Genomic DNA, 19,505 nt, shown 5'->3' on the forward strand with positions numbered 1-19,505 from the left:
TCATTTCAGCGGATGCCGAATCGGATCCCGTATTATGTTGCATGCTGGCCAAGCCAAGTCTCATCCTGTTTCGTTTTGCTTCTTTCTCACCCCAGCAAACTCCTATACCGATGAGCAGGCGATCGTGCTGTTCGATCGTGCCCCTGTCGTAGAAGAGGTTTTCCGACTTACAGTCAATGTTTCTTGATGTGCATATGTGACGTAGGGGTTCTCAAACCACTGCTTCTAGGTCCACAGGCAGTGCAAAACATTTACCCATTCAATCATAGGCGGCCGCTTTTCTCTCAATATGGCCTCACTGATCTCATTACCCCCGGGACAGGATAAAGCCTCTACGGGTTTTTCTGAACAAGCCCCCGCCACCGAAGACTTAGCGAGTCATGGGGCTAAGAGCATCAGTGCTACTTGATTGGACACAGACCCTGCAGCTTTCGTCTAGAAAAACGAGCTTTGCTCCCTAGAAATCTATTTGGGGATATCCCGCCAACTGGCGTGGATTGCATCGGGCAAAGGCTGGTTCTCAATACGAAGAAGAATTCTTGAATGCCATGGCCAACCAGCCTTTGCCTTGTCCATATCGTGTCAGCCGTGTCTCTAGACCACGCTTCTCGTGGAATATTTCCCATCGAACCACCCCGAAGTTATTCGTAGCGGCGCCGGTCTCATAATATGCGGAACCTCCACTAGTAGCATATAGACAAAAGCCATTGCTGAGCCCATAGACTTGTTCGTTGTCGAAAGAGTTATAACCCTCAATTGCGACAAAGATATGCCCAAGCAACAACATCATGGCACCGCCAAAGGATAAAGAACGAAAGAGGAAGTTCCATCGAAGAAGCAAGAACGGATGCACCCGATGCAAGGCCAGGCATGTGAGGTGCGACGAAGAAAAACCACTTTGGTATGTTTGTTTATAAGCTTCAAATCTTACTCGTGCAACAGCCGACCATTTCCCCTCCTTTCTGACTGTTGCTGCACGGCTACGCGCGGCTCGGATGTGGGATAGACGATAGACGAGCTCTGCATAAGGATCCGGTCGCGTCTAATGGCGTTCGTTGTAAGGACTGACTAACCGACATTGCCAATATAGCACCAACTGCCTTCAAACCGGAAGTGACTGCATCTATCCGACTCCAGAACAATCGCTGCCATCCAATGAATCTTTTCCCTCGCCGGCTTCATCCAGCAATACTGCCCTTGCGAGCTTCGGCTCCCAAATGGCACACATAGAACCTCCGTCGCCAGGCTCGAGTAACGCTCTCAACAACTACGTTGGAGGGTCTTTTGACGCTCTCCCGGAGCCCTCGAAGCGCCTTTTGCGTCATTGTATGCCTCGAAATCACAAACGAATCTTGCCGTAACTAATCTCTTGGCTAGTTTCACAATACACGGTTTGGGGTCAAAGGCCTGTAGTTCGAGAGCTGGAATCCGCGGCGTATGATAACCCAACAAGGTCACACCGATCGGAAGAGTTTGACACTGACATCCGTCTAGAATTCAAAAGTCTTTCGAGAATCCGGGATACATGCACATGTGCCTCATGCTTTCGGCTTGTCAGTGGGCATGGGTCACGGGCTCAATGGATGAGGTCAGGATCCCATTTCTGTACCATAAAGCAGCAACATATCAATTTGCGAGAGAACAAATCCAGAATCCAGAACTAGCACAGAGCGGCGACACAATGTTGGCTATATCTGCACTGGCATTGACAGAGGTATGAACGTTTTGGGTGTAATAGTGCAAGTATGCTGCCAGGTTTGATGCTGACCGGTTGGTGATCCAGGGTGCGATAGGTGAGTTGGATGCTTCTTCGAGGCATTTGAAGGGAATCCAGTCCGCAGTAAGGCAATGGAACAGGGCGATTGACCCTGTGCCAACAATACCTCAAAGGATGCTCAAGATGTGAGTTGTGCGAATGAGATGTCGGTTTCCCTGGCCAGACATTTGCTGACGAATAAAAACAACAGGGTTGGAGAAGGACTACGAACCGGAAAAGCAGGCCAGCTTGTTAACGTGCCTGAGTATCAACCGACCTTTATGGCCCTGTTGTTTGCCTCGATATGGGATATCACAGCGTTACCACCGCGCGAAGCCCCGAGATATGGTTGGTGGGAAGATCTCGAAACACCAGCGGCCAGACTATGGCAAAATCATACCAGAGACCTCAACCTCAACTATGAGATCTCGAGAGGGTTTAGCGCGGGCCAATATGTGCCGCGAATCCTGAATGGTGACCCAAAGAGCAGCCGGACGAGTTTCATCGCTACCTTTTTCTATCTGTGCTCAGAACTAGGCGATAGATACTTTGACGTGACCATGATCGATTGGCTTCTCGAACAGCTCATCGACGATGTAAATGCTGGTGAAGAGCACCTCAGAATGAGTGAATGGACACAGTCACTCTGGTTGTTTTGCGTACTGTTTGGTGCGTCTATGGCCTTCACAGGTCGGGCAAACAACGTAATTGAGCAGAGACAACTGGCCAGGTGGCGGGCTGTTTATGGCGACAAGATGAAACTGGCCAGCCGAGAGTTGGGCATCACAAGTTGGCAGTCAGCCCGAGCAATGCTGGCAGCTGTCGTGGGAGAAATGGACGGCGAATTAGAAAGGGGCTTAGAGGAGTTATGGAACGAGGGGATATCTGGAGAGACGATGGGCGATAGCAGCACAAGTCCTGCGGTGGTAGAGCTGACAGAGTCGGATTAATCTCGATTTTGTTTGTCCATCTGACTGGTTTCTGATACGAAGGACAATAAGCAAACAGCGTATATATGTGAGCTATCACAGTTGAGTTGGCGCCGGACTGAGGCGGCCCAACGTTGGCGGGCGTTATGGGTGACGGGATATTCAAAGACGGGTCGGCTGAGCTGACAGTAATTCCACCAACAATAGAAACCCTATACCACAGACAAACCGAATTGTGATAATAATTAATAACAAACCTGATCTTATTAACCGAGAGATGTAGTGGATGATATTGATAGGTGAGGTTAAAGTGGTTGCGGGCCTTCTTCACGTGGGATAACGGCCCGTTGGTCCTTCCTTCCCTTCCATTGTCCCTTCCAGTTTCCTTCCCAGATTGGAAAAAAACGGGAAGTGGGAAGTGGGTAGTTAGTGGAAGGAGGGAAGGGACGGGTACGGAAAGTGCGGGAAAGGCTGTCCCGCTCTACGGCTGCAGGTAGAGAGAGAGTCAGTGCCTACGAAGTCAGTGCCTGGGGAAGGTAAACTCAAAACTGCGGGTTTTTTTGAATCCCATGAATCAGATGCCAACTTTCTTTTGTTGATTGGACCCCTTTCTCTTTACGACTCAGGATCAACCGGTACTGGAAATTACCGACAGTAACAATTTCAATGCCAATCGTTGTCTCTGTTTTGCCGTGTTTTCTCGTCTGTCATTGCGTCAAGCGCCTGGTGCACTTCGCACATTCTTGACCGCAGTTCTGTGTCATAACCATCCCACCAAACACTTTGCCGGCCCATTCTGTAGCCCGCTTGCATTATCGTGACAGACGCTTAGAAGCATGCTAAAAACAAACCAAGCCCACCTCGCCCTGTTGCGGTCAATCACAGGACAAAAGGAGACCACCTGGGTGACCAGCGGCAGTCTCGGTGTGCCGTCTGTTGCATATTGGCTCATATAACTCGCTTTGGTTGGCGATGCTTGCTTTGTTTAACCCACCCATGCTGACTTGGCCGCAGCATGAAGGGGGGTCATTTACGATAATAGCGCAGCGGGCCACGAAAACATGACCAGAATCTGTCGGAAATGAGAAGCAGACATGGAGGATTCAACAGAGGTTGGTTCTTGGAAGCATGAGTCTGTGGTGAAGTGATCGTCAGGAGCTGAGGCACTTTACGAGCCAATGCGCAAGCCGCCGCGTCCAAGACTTCTTCAAGCCTAGTTTTCATCCAAGAATGCTTGGAAGGGTTGACTTGTTCATGAGGATCAGCCGCATCACCCTTTTACATACGACACAAACGAAATGACAAGTTGGATGCAATTTCGGCCAACCTCAGTCTTTTCAGCCCGTCCGCTCTGTTTCCTCTCATCTTCTCGCATCACATCCTCGTCGGCAAGCCTGGTTTTGCGCTCACAAGCTGCAGTGATGCGTTGTCCAACAGCCATTATCCCTCCATCTCATAGGCCAACGACAAGTGATAGGAGGGAGGCCAGGGTGATATCTCCACATGTCTCCATCCCAAATCAGGGAAGTTAACCAGTCGCCCATCGCTATGGCCCATCCCTCGCGTCTCATCCCTGCAATAATCCAACACACCGGTTTCTGCACTCTGAAATCACAAACGCCAGCTCACGCCAACTCACTCCTGCGACCAGACAGCGGCCGCGTTTTGCGGCAGTTCCATGGTCAGTGCAACCCTGTCCCGGTAGGTCGTCAGGCTTCGATAACAATAAAACCCGCAGGATCCCTCGTTGCCCAACGTCTCACTTCTGCTCCTCAATTTCCTGCCCAACTCTCGCCTCTTACTACCCAACCAACAATTCGGTCTGATCCTTCATAGACTACCGAGCCTTTTTACTTTTCTTATACACAACTACCAACGCTTCCAATCTTTTAGGAGTTTGAAAGCAACCCAATCAGCCCTAGGATATATCCTGTCGCGCAACAACACCAGCATCTCGACAGATTGCCACTGGCCTGAACTTGCAAGACGACGTCCATCGTTGATCTTTGCTACTGAACGAGCTCAATTTTGCTCTACATTCCGAGGATACAATGACTGTTACTCTTGTGACACAGCCTGCTACCATGCACGCTTTCAAGACTGACCTCGATGAGGTTCATTCGCTGCACAGGTACTGTTTTTCTTACTCTTTCCTGGGAGGCTTGCGTTTGCTTTTTCTTAATCATGTTGCGCTCAAATCATGTATAACGACAATCTTGCTTCACTCCAAGGACATGCCAGGAAACTACAGCCATCATTCACCCCATGGACATTTACCAGGAACAATACCGGATTCAGGACCTTTCATAAACCCGTGGAGAATGTCGACAACTATCCGTGGATTTCTCAATTTTCTGGCTCTGTCCGCCCGGACATGAAAACAATAATTTTTACTATACCGGCCATGTGCTTTCTGTGAGTATTGGCCGTTTTCCAATTTGAAAACACCAACATACGCCTGGACTACTACAACCCTGGACTTTTTCATGGAACAACCAAGGATTTTCTACATCATTTAAAGGAACGCGACCCTAGGACTCATAGGCTATTTTCTGGACCCTTCAGGATGGATCTTTCATTTACGGAACTTGCTTCGACGGAGTTAAACACGACCCAAGGAATCTCGCCTGGACTTCTGCTGCTTCTGTGCCGCTTTGCGGTGTTAGACTCTAAGGTAGCATCTGGCTTAATCGCCGAGCAATCCAATTTGATTGCATTTGTGCAACCGCACATGACATCCGTCTGGTCAACTATCTGATTTCCGCTGGTCTTTCTTTTTTACTGGACACCATGGACACCCATGATCTCAATGATTGCTTTACCCAACTCGGCTTCCATCCAACTCGACCATGTCTGCATTGCTATACCAACTTGTTTTTATGCGGATACTTAGATGTAACATGGCCTTTCCGACACAACTCAGCCAACTCTGGATCACCGCACTGGACTCGATGTACTTGACTTGATGTTAATGCTTACGACCTCTTGACCCGGCAACGACCCTTTCAAATGGACACCCCAAGGAACACGACAGGAATGCAAGATCTAACCATAGGTTGTACTTGACACTGTCATACTTGGTCTGTAATGAACACTCCCGCCAGCTTTACTAAAGCTAACCTGTCCGATAGATTCAAAGTTGATTCAAGCAATTGACCTTGGCCTTGTTTTTGTTTTCTTCTTTCTTTCTGTTTTCTTGCTTTCAGACTTGCGCAGAACGGCAAACTAACCCTTGCTCAGCGATTCTAGCTACTACCAGCCTTCTATGGCCTCCAATGGACTCTTTTCTTTCTCTCAAACAGAACCATCTACGGACCTTTTGACAGGTTCGTCATGGGCTACGACAGTAGAAGGACCACAGAACTTTCAAGATTTCTCAGACAACGGATCCACCCACTCTGGAGAAGCCGAGGAGTTCATTTTCACATCTGGCCATGCCACACCCCGAGGAACCCGTGTACACTCCCAAGGAAACTGGTCCGCTTCCAGGACTGCCGCTTCAGTAACCCAAGGTGGACAAGCCATGTCCAGGGTCAGCTCAAGCAGGTCTAGCGGTTCATCGCTATCACAATCATCACATCTGTCCAACATGGACTTCACAGGTAATGCTTCTGCTCTTCAGACTGGAACTCAAACCGGATCCATTCATGGACTTGATACTTGCATCCTGGATCCTGTCGATGGTATGTCGACTCAGATGTACTGGCCCGGATACTCTCTTGATGCCGCATTGAATGGCGATGCCACTTTCTCTCTACCTGATTCAAGCCCTCTACACGTTGTTCCTTCTCACATGCAGCTTGGCCCTGATGTTTCTCTTGCCGAGAACTCTCCCCCTAGCCCTTGGGACTGCTTTTCCAGCTCCATTTCCCGCTCATCATCCCCCAACACCATTGAGGACTTGTGGTTCCCTAACCAGAGCCCCAACTCCTCTCCTCAGATCCAGTGCCAGTCACCCAGGTATGTAATTCCTGACAGAGTAATGACACCTGATTCGGTTTCTTACCAAGTCGATTGTTTTAGCCTTGACCGCAACATTCCATTGATCCCTGAGGATGTCAACGGAAAGGCCCTTTCCACTCTTGATGAATTTCCCGCTGCTTCTGCCTTCACCGGACCACGACGACAGAACAGTGATGGTGAGTCCGCACGGGACCACGACCTTTACAAGAAGGCCGCTCCTTTTGAGGATGGACTTTACCACTGCCCATGGGAGGGACAACCCAGCTGCAGCCACCGACCCGAGAAGCTTAAGTGCAACTATGAGTAAGAAACAACACTATTGTAGACAAGCTCCATATACTGACTCTGTGATTTAGCAAGTTTGTTGACTCTCACCTGAAGCCCTACCGCTGCAAGGCTGAGTCATGCGAGGGCGCCCGCTTCTCTTCCACTGCTTGCCTGCTCCGCCATGAGCGTGAGGCTCACGGACTCCACGGCCATGGTGACAAGCCTTTCCTTTGTGTTTATGAGGGCTGTGAGCGTGCTGTTCACGGAAATGGATTCCCCCGCCAGTGGAACCTGCGCGACCACATGAAGCGTGTTCACAATGACCACGGTAGCTCCAGTGGCTCACCTACAACTGGATCTGCTCAACCCGCCAAGGGACGTAAGCGCAAGACCGAGACCTCGGAGACTCAGACTTCCAACAGCCGCAAGGCGGCTGTCAAGTCCATGCCTCCTCCCCCGGAGCCCAAGGAGAACTTGACCCAGCCTCTCATTGACCAATGGATGGAGCACCACAAGGCTGTTCAGAGCCTCATGCGAAATGTTGTCAAGCCTGAGGATGCCCAGAACCTCAAGCACCTCGGAACCATGCAGAGCCGTCTGAACTCCATGATCAAGCTCACCACGGACCTCAACGCCATCAACAACCCCGGAAACACTCTGGCTGGTACTGGCTGAATGAATTTGTAAGTCTCAACATTATTGCAAGCAAGCGCAATGTACTAACTCGAGTTCACAGATATGCAAGTCTTGTCTGCTACCAAACCCAACAAAATTGATTTGTGCAAGTGCACAACGAGAGATGAATATCCGTCTGATATAGAGACAAATTCTGAATCTCCAAGACGTCCCAAGGTTCGGGCAAAAAATGCCCACAATCTACGGCAGAGGCACCTGTCCTGCACAGTAGAGCTTATCCCAAGGAACGGATGCACTGCATCACAACCGGAATCTCTACAACCCCAGGATACGGATATGGCCCCAAGGATTGCGCCGCCGCTGCGCCAGGAGAATAACGGAGTCCCCGTTATGGGAGAAACAAAATGACTCGATGAGTCGACAGAGCAAGGAAAAGAAGGGGGACGTCGGAGGAGAAAACATTAGATAGAATGATCATTCGAAAAAAGATTGATCCACATTTTACAGATAACAACAACAGATGGCCCTTGACTACAGGAAAGGGTAGCAGATTAGACATTTTGTTTGGGAGGAATTTTGACATTGGAAACATGACTGGATAGGATTTGGGAGTTGAATCGAGTTTTTACTATTACATTTGTTCCAAAGATGATTGAAGTGAAGTCGCTATTGAGATGACATTTATGTTGACCATGGCATAATATCTATGGCTCGGCAACATGAAAATGCTTAACAATGTTCTACAGTGTACATCGTCAGAGATATGCTTGTAAAATAGAGGAAACTGCTGAAAGACAAGTCATGATCAGCGGTGAAACCTGCATCCGTTCGGAAGAAGCAGGGTCGACTGGGTGAGACTCTGGGGCAAGATCGTGGGGACATGAGTGCATTTACAAGCAGCCTTGAAATAACATTTGCGTTTTTTATCAACACTCCTTTGACTTGAGCTTTCTCTTAATGAGCTGATGAAAATTACCCAACCCTCTGGAAACCAAACAATGGCACGACAACGGCGGTAAATAGCTCCGAGATATTGTCGGCTCGGTCACAGCCTCGGTGGTTTCAGTTACATCTTGTAGGTTGGCAGTGGAGAGGCCTATGATCCATGGTTTGGGGTCCTGAAGCATCCACTATGACGCTGCCCTGGAAGTGCTGCATCTTGGATCAGCAAAAAAACGGCAGTGATCCGGGTACCTGAGGGAAGCATCTGGAAGTTTTTTTATTCTAAGTTGTCACAGCGAATCGTATTACTGGTTTGTTTCAAGGGATCGTGACGGATTAGCCAGTGCATGAAGGAGAGAAACGGAATGATGCTTAGCAGACGGTAGTTGAGCCCCGAACTCTGCCGGAATATCCATTGTAGATAGAGTACCTCGACTACAGTGGTTGCTTGGTATAAATGATGCTATTCAGGTGCCAAATCACTGAGACATGTATCTACTATCTAATATGTAATGGTACAAATAATTATACACAGCAGTCCTGCGATAAATAATGATAAAATGGTGCCATTGTTTGAACGAACACAATGACTCGTACTCCCATACATATAAATCTGAACCCATTAATCCATGCATTATCAATGTCTGTCCATATTTCATGACCTGACTGTGAGCCGCTTCAGCCCGATCCAGATAAAGTATGGGATTGGATATCCACCTGCAGGTGTGGTACAGCTACCTAGGTACTAAACCTAGGTAGCTCCAGGCCATTTACGTAGTACTTAGCTACGTCTTTCCCATCCCGACTCAACATTAACTTTCCATTCTTCTCGTCCTCATCTGCCTCACTTTCTTCATCACCTACCAAACTTCTCTAACCTCTACCGTATTATTATACACTAATTGCCCATCATGGCTCGCAAGTTCTTCGTCGGCGGCAACTTCAAGATGTAAGCTTTTACCCCACCATGACCTTCTGCTCTTCTGCGCAGATTTGCTTCGTTGCTGCCCCTCCCTCTCCAAAAAGCAAAAAAGGCCGCAGGTTTGCTTGAATGAAGTTATTCAGAAAGTTGACCATTGTTTTCTATAGGAACGGCTCCAAGTCGTCCATCAAGGAGATTGTCGACAACCTCAACAACGCTGACCTTGACAAGAACGCTGGTACGTCATTCCTCTATCCCCTGCCCCGCGACTCTCTTCCCAGCATCTCAGCAGAACCCCTCATTCTCCATCTGTTGGTAAAACATTGACTAACGTACACCACTTGTAGAGGTCGTTGTCTCCCCTCCTGCCCTCTACCTCCCCATTGTCCGCGAGACTCTCCGCAAGGACGTCGAGGTTGCCGCTCAGAACGTCTACGACAAGCCCAACGGCGCTTTCACTGGCGAGATCTCCGTCTCCCAGCTCAAGGACAGCGAGATCAACTGGGCCATCCTCGGTCACTCTGAGCGCCGAACCATCATTGGCGAGTCTGACGAGGTCATCTCCTCCAAGACCAAGTACGCTACCGAGAACGGTCTCAAGGTCATCTGGTGCTGCGGCGAGTCCCTCGAGACCCGTGAGGCTGGCAAGACCATTGAGTTCGTCTCTGCTCAGATCGAGTCCCTCAAGTCCCAGATTTCCGACTGGTCCAACATTGTCATCGCCTACGAGCCCATCTGGGCCATTGGTACTGGCAAGGTTGCCACCACTGAGCAGGCCCAGGAGGTCCACAAGGCCATCCGTGACCTCCTCCGTAGCATCAGCGACAAGGTTGCTGACGAGACCCGCATCCTCTACGGTGGCAGTGTCAACGAGAAGAACTGTGGCGAGCTCTCCAAGCAGGCCGACATTGACGGTTTCCTCGTTGGTGGTGCTTCTCTCAAGCCTGCTTGTAAGTTATCATGATATGACCTCAGTTTGAACTACGCTAACAATTCTTAGTCGTCGACATCATCAACGCTACCAAGCAGTAGATTAATTAATTCAAAAGTAAAACGTTTTGTTCCGTTAAGGTGTTAGTACCTGGTATGAGAACAGATAGATGATGAATGAAATAAAATATTATACCCATGAATACTGTACTATCATGCTTCGTGAACCAAGTAGCCTTTGATATGTCGTTTTCGTAACTTCACTTAAATTGATCTCTGTAAAACCGGTATGTAAATGACTAGCGGTGAGTGTGAAGCAATTTCATTCATGCATCAGTATTTTGGAGATCTTGTTCTCAATCGTACATATTTCCTCGCAACCCAATGCTACAATACAAACAACCCTCCAAATTGTTACAAATATTTAAAGGTACAAAGACACAAATCAGGTATGATAGCCATCGTTCTAAACAGGCGTTCCCTTGCCGTGGTATGGAGACCAGACACCACGCACACTTGGCCTGGTGCTGGTCACGGCCTGGTTGTGTTTCTTGAGCTTTTCTCCGCTGGCATCCCGCAACAGCTCGGCCTTCTGAAGAATCTCGTATGGTGATAGGTTTCGTACACAGATGGGCTTTTGTAGACCGTTGATGTAGTGGCCGACGACGACGGGGTGCTTGCCGGGTCGGGGGGAGATGGCGAATTCGACTTGAGGGTTGGCGGCAGCGAACTTGGGAAGAAGAGACTTGATGAAGCCGCTATAGAACTTTAGTACACAGAAACAGATGGGAAATTCAGGGTGAGATCACATACTTCATGCCCTTGGAGCTGCCAGCCCAGTCACAGTAATAAAAGTCCAACTTCTTGCACTGCAGAATAAATGCGCCAAGGCCATTCTAGAAAAGTCAGCCCCTGTTCCCCAATCGACGGGAGATATCGAGGAATGAACATACCTGGCCCTTGGCTATTTGTCTTATCGCCTTGACAGTCATGTTTGTGTGGCCGTATCAATCGCTATCTCATGATCCGACAACCAAAGAGAATTTGGCTACGAAGCCATCACCAGAAAATGATCTCGGGTGCAGCATGCCCCATTTTGGTTTAGCGCGGGACGGCAGAATGTCGGCTATCGACAAAGTCTCATCCTGCCAGGCACCCTTACTCATCGAGTCCAGTCTAATTTCATTCCACAGTCGCGCAACTTCAATTAAACTTGGTGCAGCGTGGAGCTTTTATCAACTTTATCCAGCGAGATTACGCGCGCATCTATACTGTCATCCGCTCTCTTTTCCTCACTGAACCTTTATACCGATTCAAGTCGAGATAGCGAAATGACAGACAAGCTCCCCCCCAACCTGCTCGCGCTGTTTGCGGCGCGACCACCCCTGCGATGGGTTGAAGCTCCCGATTATGCGCCCCAGAACCGCAAGACAGCACCCATCAGCGGCGTCGCCCAATTCCTCCCAGAGCTTCAGAAATACAAGGAGACCGACGTATACCACCCTACCGAGAGTTGGCTGCAACGTCGCGATCGCAAGAAGCGGGAGAAGAAGGAGAAATTGGAGAGCCTCGTCACAGAGGCGCCCGAGCATTGTATGAAAGATTCATATCTTTTTTTGTTTTGCAGTAGCTAACATGTTATACAGACCGGCCTGATAAGGATACCAACATCCGTGGCGATGCCTTCAAGACTCTGATTGTTGCGCGTTTGAGCTATGAAGCCGACGAGAAGGACTTGGAAAAGGAGTTTGGTCGCTATGGCCCCATTGAGCGCGTATGCAATCCCGAGAAGCTTTGATGAGACAGCATGCTAATAACACCACAGATTCGCATTGTCACCGATACTCATGCCGACGAGAAACCGAACAAGAAGAAGAAGCCCCACCGAGGCTATGCTTTCGTTGTTTTCGAACGCGAAAAGGATATGCGAGGTAAATATAGTCCCCTCCCCCCTCTGACTAGCCATTTGTTTTCTTCCCCGGATGTACCTTTTGAGTCGTGGCCCTCAGGCTTGCCCTTCTCTTGAAGTATATAGCGAGACATCACAGGGCCCTCAAGCTTGCCCGTCTCTGCTTCTTCCTTTTCTTTTGTCAAATCCATTCAGCACACGAGGTACTATTGAGGGTAAGATTGACTGACACCTGCGCCATTCGGCGCAACCACGAGCAGCGGCTTTGGATTCTTGTGATGGCATGCGCATCAAGGACCGACGTATCAAGGTAGACGTTGAACGAGGCCGAACCGTTAAGGGTTGGCGACCACGACGTCTCGGTGGTGGTCTCGGCGGCCGAGGTTACACTCGAGCTATGGCCTCACGTCCCATGGGCCCCGGTGGCTTTGGCGGCCCCGGAGGAGGCGGTTACCGTGGCGGACCCAGAGGTTTCGATGGTGGACGCGGACGTGGTGGCCACCGAGGAGGGTTTGGCGGTCGTGGAGGAGGTTTCCGAAGCGGCGGCGATTTCAGTCGCGGTAGTGACCGCGGTGGTGACCGAGGCGGATACGGAGCTCCTAGCGATGCTCCCTCCGGACCCGGCTTCGACCGTAGGAACGGAGGTCATGGTGACCGTGACCGAGGTGACCGAAGGGGCGACCGAGGCCCTGGTGGGTATGATTCTCGAGGTGGTCGCTCATTTGACGACAGACAAGGCGGCGGCCATCGTGACGGTGGCCGACACGGCGGAGATCGCGAGAACCGACGTACCGGAAGCAACAACGAACCTATTGGCCGACGAGAAGGTGGGTATCGCGAGAGGGACCGTGACTTCGACAGACCTCGCGATGACGACGGTGGCCGTAAGCGCGGTTATGATGGTGGCTACGAAGATCCCAGAAAGCTGCGACGTTACTGAACGGTTTTCATCTTGGACAAACATGTGGTGGGTTGTCGATCTCATCTTTCAATCATTAATACAGTTCCCTTTTCCACCAAAGGGTAAGCACGACACTTGAACGACAACCCTGGTCTAGGACTATGAGATTCCGCGATGCGCATTTTTTACTTGGACTTGTCGACCTCTTATTCTGCTGTCTGCCTAACCCGCTGAGACATGACAGCCACCTTACTTGTTCGCGGTATCAGCTTCTGGTTCATTGCGGTAGGCTTTGGTCGACTCGATATGCCAGGTAACCTTATTGTAGTCTATTTGCTTTTTTCGGGAGTCGATGGTCAAAAAATGGAGGAAAGTTCGTTGTTGAACCGGCTATTAAATGCTGCATAGGTAAGGTCAGGGTAAGGATTCCTAACCTGCTGACCCCAAAATGTCGCCTAGGCCGGCTGTCAAGGCCGACTCTGATGTATCATATAGGAGTTTTCATATTCAATAATAGCTCAAAAGAAGCATCAAGTTGCGTGAATGTTTTAAAGTACGTATTGTCATTCAGGGGCGGGCCAATTGGTAAAACATGATGCCCTCCATATCCCATGGCCCTCAACGCCGAGATCCCATAAAAATTTCATGCTGGTATCAGTCATTCAAACAGAAGATGTCAAACCCAACGTCTAGCTAGCACCGTTTTTTGCCCAGTTGTAAGCTTATCTAATTCTCGTCCATAGCATTGGTGTTGACTTCTGTCACTTCAGAGTTGGCAGCGTTCCAGTATCTAGAGTGTGTTAGTGCAATTCCGATGTTGAGTTGTAATAATGATGGGTCAAAACTTACGCTAGCACCTTGACCTTGAACTCGCTCATGCACATATCAAAAACCTTGAGCAACCTTGTCTGTCGCGAATCCAAAACATCACCCTCCTTGCAGACAGTGTACTCCTCGCCCTGGCCGGCCTCGTCACCAAGAACGACTCGGCCCTTGATCATGCGGGTAGGAACACCAAGACGTCGCAGCTCGGGCTCGATGGTGTGCGCCAGAGGAACATCGTGCTCGGCGGGAACCTCACCGGCAGTAGCGTAGACAACACCAGTGGGAATAGAGAAGTCGCGGGTGGCGACGGCGCCGGCGCGGGCAAAGTCGACAGGAGCGAGGTTCTCAAAGTAAGAGAGGATTTCTTCGGCGGGACGGTTGGTCAAGATCAGGCCGACTGTACCGGTCAAGTATTTGCTGAGGTCCTCAATTCCAGGAGCGATAGCTTCCTCGGGAGTCTGACCAAGGGCCTTGGCCATGAGCTTTGTCTTGCCAAAGAAGAGACTATACAGAATTAGTTTGAACGTCCGCGACCAAAGAGAGGTAGGTAGGGGAGAATTACCGGCAATCAGAAAGCTCACGACGAACGTCCTTGAGGTGGTTGTTTCGCATGTTGTCAACGCTAAAGACGAAGCAGTTCTGGTACTCGGGGACAGAGTCGCGGATATTCTGGAAGAGCTTGTCCTTGTTCTCGCGCGTCTTCTTGTCGACCTGGGTGAGGTGAACGACCTTTGCGCGTCTTGACTTGGGCATTTTGGCTGGTTTGTTTCTTGATTATATTTTACTTTGACAGATTCTAGGCGGTTTCGAGGCCAGATTGAGAATTGTTTGAAAGATAGGTTGGTTGTGGTATGAATTGTGATTGAGGTTGAGATATCGCCCGCTCAGAGATAGTTCGAGTCGGTCGCTGATAAGATTGTGAAATTTTTTGGTTGTTGAACTAAAAAATTCAAGCGGGCGGGCGGTGGACCCCGCGATTGGTTTACACCGAAACCAGGGTCCAGGCCAATCATTCACCTCGAGCGTATATAGTATCAAGTAATGGCAGCTCAAGATATTGAATTATATCAATTTATTGTGATATAAGACCAACAATATGTACTTGTATGTTAGAATTGACTAAGATAGACTGTTCATGAAACACTACCAACTTGGTAAATCAAATAGCCTCAGGCCACAAAAGCTTAAAGATGTTGGCAATATTGATGGGAAAGAGTCAGAAATTGAAGTCTGGATCAATGGTGGTAGAAATAGAGCTGGTGGTTCAGACTGGACAGTTGTAATATGGCACTCATCTATTAATATCAGAGTCAAGTTTTTAACCCCAAGGGACAGCTGTTGCTTGCGGGTATTAAACACACAAGAACCGAGTCAAAAATGCAATAGAGGTTCTTTTAGATAGACATTGACTCAGTGACATCTTCTATGAGGCGTGTGTTGATGTAATGTGGACCAAGTCATATTTTGTTTAAAGGTTTGAGGCATTAGGACAAGAACTATGCACATATATCGTACTGAGACCAAAGATTTCACTACGATGCTCTATTCAGATTATGCACCAATTATTTCCTGTAAAACACTGCAATGACAGGGTTCCATGCTCGAAGCTACATACATGATGCTGACGCAAAGATCCCTGAGAGGCTAACCTCTAGCGAAAGAGTATGTACGAAAGTTGTTAAGTCCTACTGCATCGGGCTATACAATGTTATATGTCTCACTAGATTGGGTTACATATATCTTCAGTACTCTGTTCATAGGTAACATATATCAGTATTGATTGCTGTTTGCAATGTCTCGTGGGACTTGGCCAGTCTCGGGAAAACTATGACACTTGCCGTTCCGAGAATCGCGGAAGCTGAACTTAACTGTGACTGTGGAGGTAGCGCACAGACCAACTTCACAACCTTGAGCTTCGAGCAAATAGCAACAGCGAATGCAGCAAACCCAGTGGTTTTTCGAGCCCTCCACAATTGGCCTGAACCAAACAACAACCTGACTGACCACATCATCATCCCGACTTCATCACATCCGACCCGATCCAATTCTAGAGACTCGTAAAACAATTCGAATCTCCTCCTCTTCCATCACTATCAATCAACCCGCAATAACTTTATCTCTTCCAGTCTCCAGGGTTTCTTCCATCCGACGGCCCATCTCGTCTCCTCTCAACTCTTCGCCCCTCACGTTTCCACATCGTCGTTGCCTCTGACCTGCGAACCCTCTTGACCCCGGTTTGTCATCAGGCTTGTTTTTCTTCCTGATTCGATACGACTCAACTTTTTCGAGTCTATCCATACGTCCTCGATCGAACACGATTGCCTTCTTGAGCTTGAATCTCCAATAAGAGCTCTATTTCTTTTAACGTTTTCACGTATTTGTTTGCCCTGTTGCTGCGATACAGAGAGTCCGCCGATTGCGCACTCGATCTAATTTTCGCTCTCCCGTCACACTCGCCATCTCAATCTTCACATCACAACAGCCATCATGGCCTCCAACGGTAACGTCGCCCAACAGGACCAGTACAAGGAACCTGCAGGCCAACAACAAACAGCTCCCACTACCTCCGCCGCCGATGGCTCTACTACCGCTGCCGCTTCTGCCAACAGCAACTTGTCCAAGGATGAGGTTGGCTGGTACTTTGTCGAGCAATACTACAACACCTTGAGCAAGTCGCCCGAGAAGCTCCACGTATGTTTTCTCAATTCCGTATATTGTACCCACGATCCATGCTAACCAAGTTCTAGCTCTTCTACGGCAAGCGCTCGCAATTCGTCTACGGTCAAGAGGCTGAGGTCGCCAACGTCTCTGTTGGTCGACAGGTATGTATTGATCATCGTCAACTCTTCGAGCAGTTCCTAACCAGAACACAGCTTATCCAAGAACGAATCAAGGAGCTCGACTTCCAAGACTGCAAGGTTAGAGTATCCAACGTGGACTCGCAAGCATCATTTGAAAATATTGTTATTCAAGTGATTGGCGAGACATCCAACAAGGGTGCCGAGCCTAGAAAATTCGTCCAGACCTTTGTCCTCGCTCAGCAGCCCTCCGGCTACTTCGTCCTGAACGATATCCTCCGATATATCGATGAGGAGACCGAGGCTGAGGCTACCACTGCCCCCGAGGAGACCCCCGAAAAGGCTACCGAGGAGACTGCCGCCCCTGCTACTGAGGAAGCTGCACCTCCTGCTGAGCCTGAAGCACCCAAATCTGTCGAGGAGACTCAAGAAGAGGCTCCTGCTCAACCCCTCGATGCCGAGGTTGTCGACCACAAGCTGGAGGAGGTTTCTACGTCTAAGGACAGTGTGACTCTCAACGGTAGTGTCGACGACAAATCAGTCGCCGAGGACAAGGTCCCCGAGGCTAAGTCTGAGGCTCCTGCTGAGACTGCCGACGAGGCTGCTGAAGAACTGGCCGAGGAAGATGTCAAGGAGGAAGAGAAGCCCAAGGACCCTAGCCCTACACCTGTATCCAAGCCCATCGCTGCCCCTCCTGCCGCTCCCGAGAAGCCTGCCGGTCCCCCTAAGCCTATGACCTGGGCTAGCCGAGCTGCTGCCGCTCTTCCTCGACCTGTCGTTCCTCTTTCCAAGACTCCTCCCGTCAACCAGAGCCGCGCTCCTGCTCCCGCTTCTTCTGCCCCTACTTCTCAACCCGCTGCCGCCCCCGCTTCTACTGCTAATACCCCTGCTTCTGAGGCTGCCCCTAAGGAGGCTGCCGGATGGCAGACTGCTGGCAGTGACTCTAAGCGACAAGCCCGACCTCAGTCTGTTTCCGGACCTCCTCCTACTGAGAAGGAGGGCACTCTCGGATATGTTAAGTACGTGACAGACAAGGTTCAGGATGCCGATCTCAAGAATGCTCTCGCCGCTTATGGCGAACTGACCTACTTTGACATCAACCGTCAGAAGGTATGTTATTTTTTTACAATGTGCACACTGCAGAAGCTAATGTGATATAGAACTGTGCCTTTGTCGAGTACAAGACCCCCGAGGGTTACCAGGCGGCTGCCGCTGCCAACCCCCACACCGTTAACGGTGAGAGCATCGTCGTTGAGGCCCGACGTCCCAAGGCCAACGCATACGGAGGCACCAGCTACGGTGGACGAGGCCCCGCTCCCGGACGTGGCCGTGGAGGTGCTGAGGGTGGCCGATCTGGTGGCCAGGGCTCTCGAGGCAACTTTTCTGGTCAGAACCGTGGCCGCGGTGGCGCTGCTCGCGGCCGTGGCGGTGCTGCCCAGCCCCAGAACGCTTAAGCAACTGCAATCAGTATATATAATACGGCAAACACGAGACCCGTCTCGATGTTTGTCTGCACACTGGGCAGTATGGTTACTACAGTCTTGAGGCGTAGTCACCTCTTTGCCTATGCATGGCATACCTAAACAACATCAAAGTCTCAACATCAGGGGGCGAAAGCGGAAGGTAAGCTCAGCAGACAGGTGGCACGGCAAGGGGAGGCGGAGTTTGGTATTCCCTTTGGGAGTAAGGATGGAGTTGGGAATCTGGAGTCATGATTATTCGTTTTTCAGTTTCGGTGGTTTGCGCGCTGCATCTGCATCTGATCGTTCCAGCCGGTGATTGGGTTACGGATTCCAGCGAAAAACGGGGGAAAGGTCCATGGCTGGGAGCTTTGATTTGGCATCATTACCTTCTAATGACCGTGTGTATTCTTACAAAAGCGAATGGACGGGCGATAGAGGCTGCCCGGCTGGGCAGAGGAACATTGATGAGTATCAATCAGGAAGGGATAGTGATAGGAGATCATGTCGGAATAAGTCTAGGCCTGGATGAAAGGGCTTAACAGGGACCACGTTCTGTACTTTTTACTGTGCAAGTAATGATTAGTACCTTTTGGTTTCTAACGTCGGAGCCAAGCTGCCAGATGAAGCAAGTGAATGCGAAATCTTCCAACAAGAGTGCTGTCATGCCAAGTAACGTAACATAAGGCGAACCGTCGGGCCATCGGAAACTTGGCAACGACATGCGATATCCATCAACAAAGCCAAGTCACGGATGAAATGAGAAGCATATCCGAAGTTAAGCTTGTTGAGCCTCGTGGGCCAAACAAGTCGACCGGTTCGTTTTCTGCTGGCGCTCCTCAAGGTTCTTTTGTAACGATGGAAGCATTGACCAAAGGCCAAGCGGGTTATGGAGGGACTTTTGCAAACCAAGAGGATACTCACTTGTAATAATTTCTACATAGTCCCTGCTTAGGCAAGTCGAAGACCAGTGACGGTGAACTTGCACGTGTGGTCGTGATATTCAAAGGTTGAAGGAATTGTCTCCCGATAATATCCAGGTCTACCCAGCGCAGGGTGTGCTGTTCGGTTTCTTCCGGGGACGCCGTGTATGGGGAAACAAAGCTTTCTCGTAACTCGTTCGCCCGCTTATTTGTGACCTTCTGAAAGCAGACTCATACTTTAGTCCGGCCAACAAAGAAGAGCGAGCAAAAGAGCTATTGTCATGTGAGCAGTGATCGCTCGAGGTATTGCAGGCATGCTCATAAAATGAGGTGAGTGATGATGC

At 49.7% G+C, this 19,505-nt stretch overlaps 7 protein-coding genes across 7 annotated transcripts; 5 read left to right on the plus strand and 2 right to left on the minus strand.

Moving 5' to 3' along the window:
* Positions 1-788: 788 nt before the first annotated feature.
* FPOAC1_010429 (uncharacterized protein) lies at positions 789-2,706 on the plus strand (the record flags this gene model as incomplete). Its single annotated transcript, XM_044854820.1, has 6 exons — positions 789-877; positions 1,091-1,326; positions 1,378-1,435; positions 1,495-1,714; positions 1,784-1,902; positions 1,968-2,706. The coding sequence occupies 6 exons, from the start codon at positions 789-791 to the stop codon at positions 2,704-2,706; spliced, it is 1,461 nt and encodes a 486-aa protein (XP_044702133.1).
* Positions 2,707-4,736: 2,030 nt separating this feature from the next.
* FPOAC1_010430 (uncharacterized protein) lies at positions 4,737-7,590 on the plus strand (the record flags this gene model as incomplete). The annotated part of the gene is made up of 4 exons (XM_044854821.1): positions 4,737-4,816; positions 5,926-6,645; positions 6,709-6,951; positions 7,005-7,590. The coding sequence occupies 4 exons, from the start codon at positions 4,737-4,739 to the stop codon at positions 7,588-7,590; spliced, it is 1,629 nt and encodes a 542-aa protein (XP_044702134.1).
* Positions 7,591-9,404: 1,814 nt separating this feature from the next.
* Positions 9,405-10,447, plus strand: TPI1 (triosephosphate isomerase; the record flags this gene model as incomplete). The annotated part of the gene is made up of 4 exons (XM_044854822.1): positions 9,405-9,442; positions 9,583-9,653; positions 9,763-10,365; positions 10,416-10,447. 4 exons carry the CDS (start codon positions 9,405-9,407, stop codon positions 10,445-10,447), a joined length of 744 nt encoding a protein of 247 aa, XP_044702135.1.
* A 364-nt stretch (positions 10,448-10,811) lies between these two features.
* Positions 10,812-11,337, minus strand: FPOAC1_010432 (uncharacterized protein; the record flags this gene model as incomplete). Its single annotated transcript, XM_044854823.1, has 3 exons — positions 10,812-11,103; positions 11,159-11,241; positions 11,299-11,337. 3 exons carry the CDS (start codon positions 11,335-11,337, stop codon positions 10,812-10,814), a joined length of 414 nt encoding a protein of 137 aa, XP_044702136.1.
* A 339-nt stretch (positions 11,338-11,676) lies between these two features.
* Positions 11,677-13,194, plus strand: FPOAC1_010433 (uncharacterized protein; the record flags this gene model as incomplete). The annotated part of the gene is made up of 4 exons (XM_044854824.1): positions 11,677-11,938; positions 11,992-12,119; positions 12,171-12,276; positions 12,515-13,194. The coding sequence occupies 4 exons, from the start codon at positions 11,677-11,679 to the stop codon at positions 13,192-13,194; spliced, it is 1,176 nt and encodes a 391-aa protein (XP_044702137.1).
* A 687-nt stretch (positions 13,195-13,881) lies between these two features.
* Positions 13,882-14,733, minus strand: MRT4 (mRNA turnover and ribosome assembly protein; the record flags this gene model as incomplete). The annotated part of the gene is made up of 3 exons (XM_044854825.1): positions 13,882-13,945; positions 14,005-14,484; positions 14,543-14,733. The coding sequence occupies 3 exons, from the start codon at positions 14,731-14,733 to the stop codon at positions 13,882-13,884; spliced, it is 735 nt and encodes a 244-aa protein (XP_044702138.1).
* Positions 14,734-16,467: 1,734 nt separating this feature from the next.
* Positions 16,468-18,232, plus strand: FPOAC1_010435 (uncharacterized protein; the record flags this gene model as incomplete). Its single annotated transcript, XM_044854826.1, has 4 exons — positions 16,468-16,671; positions 16,728-16,802; positions 16,854-17,888; positions 17,939-18,232. The coding sequence occupies 4 exons, from the start codon at positions 16,468-16,470 to the stop codon at positions 18,230-18,232; spliced, it is 1,608 nt and encodes a 535-aa protein (XP_044702139.1).
* Positions 18,233-19,505: the final 1,273 nt, after the last annotated feature.

This window comes from Fusarium poae, chromosome 4 (assembly GCF_019609905.1).
Source record: "Fusarium poae strain DAOMC 252244 chromosome 4, whole genome shotgun sequence".
NCBI lineage: Eukaryota > Fungi > Ascomycota > Sordariomycetes > Hypocreales > Nectriaceae > Fusarium > Fusarium poae.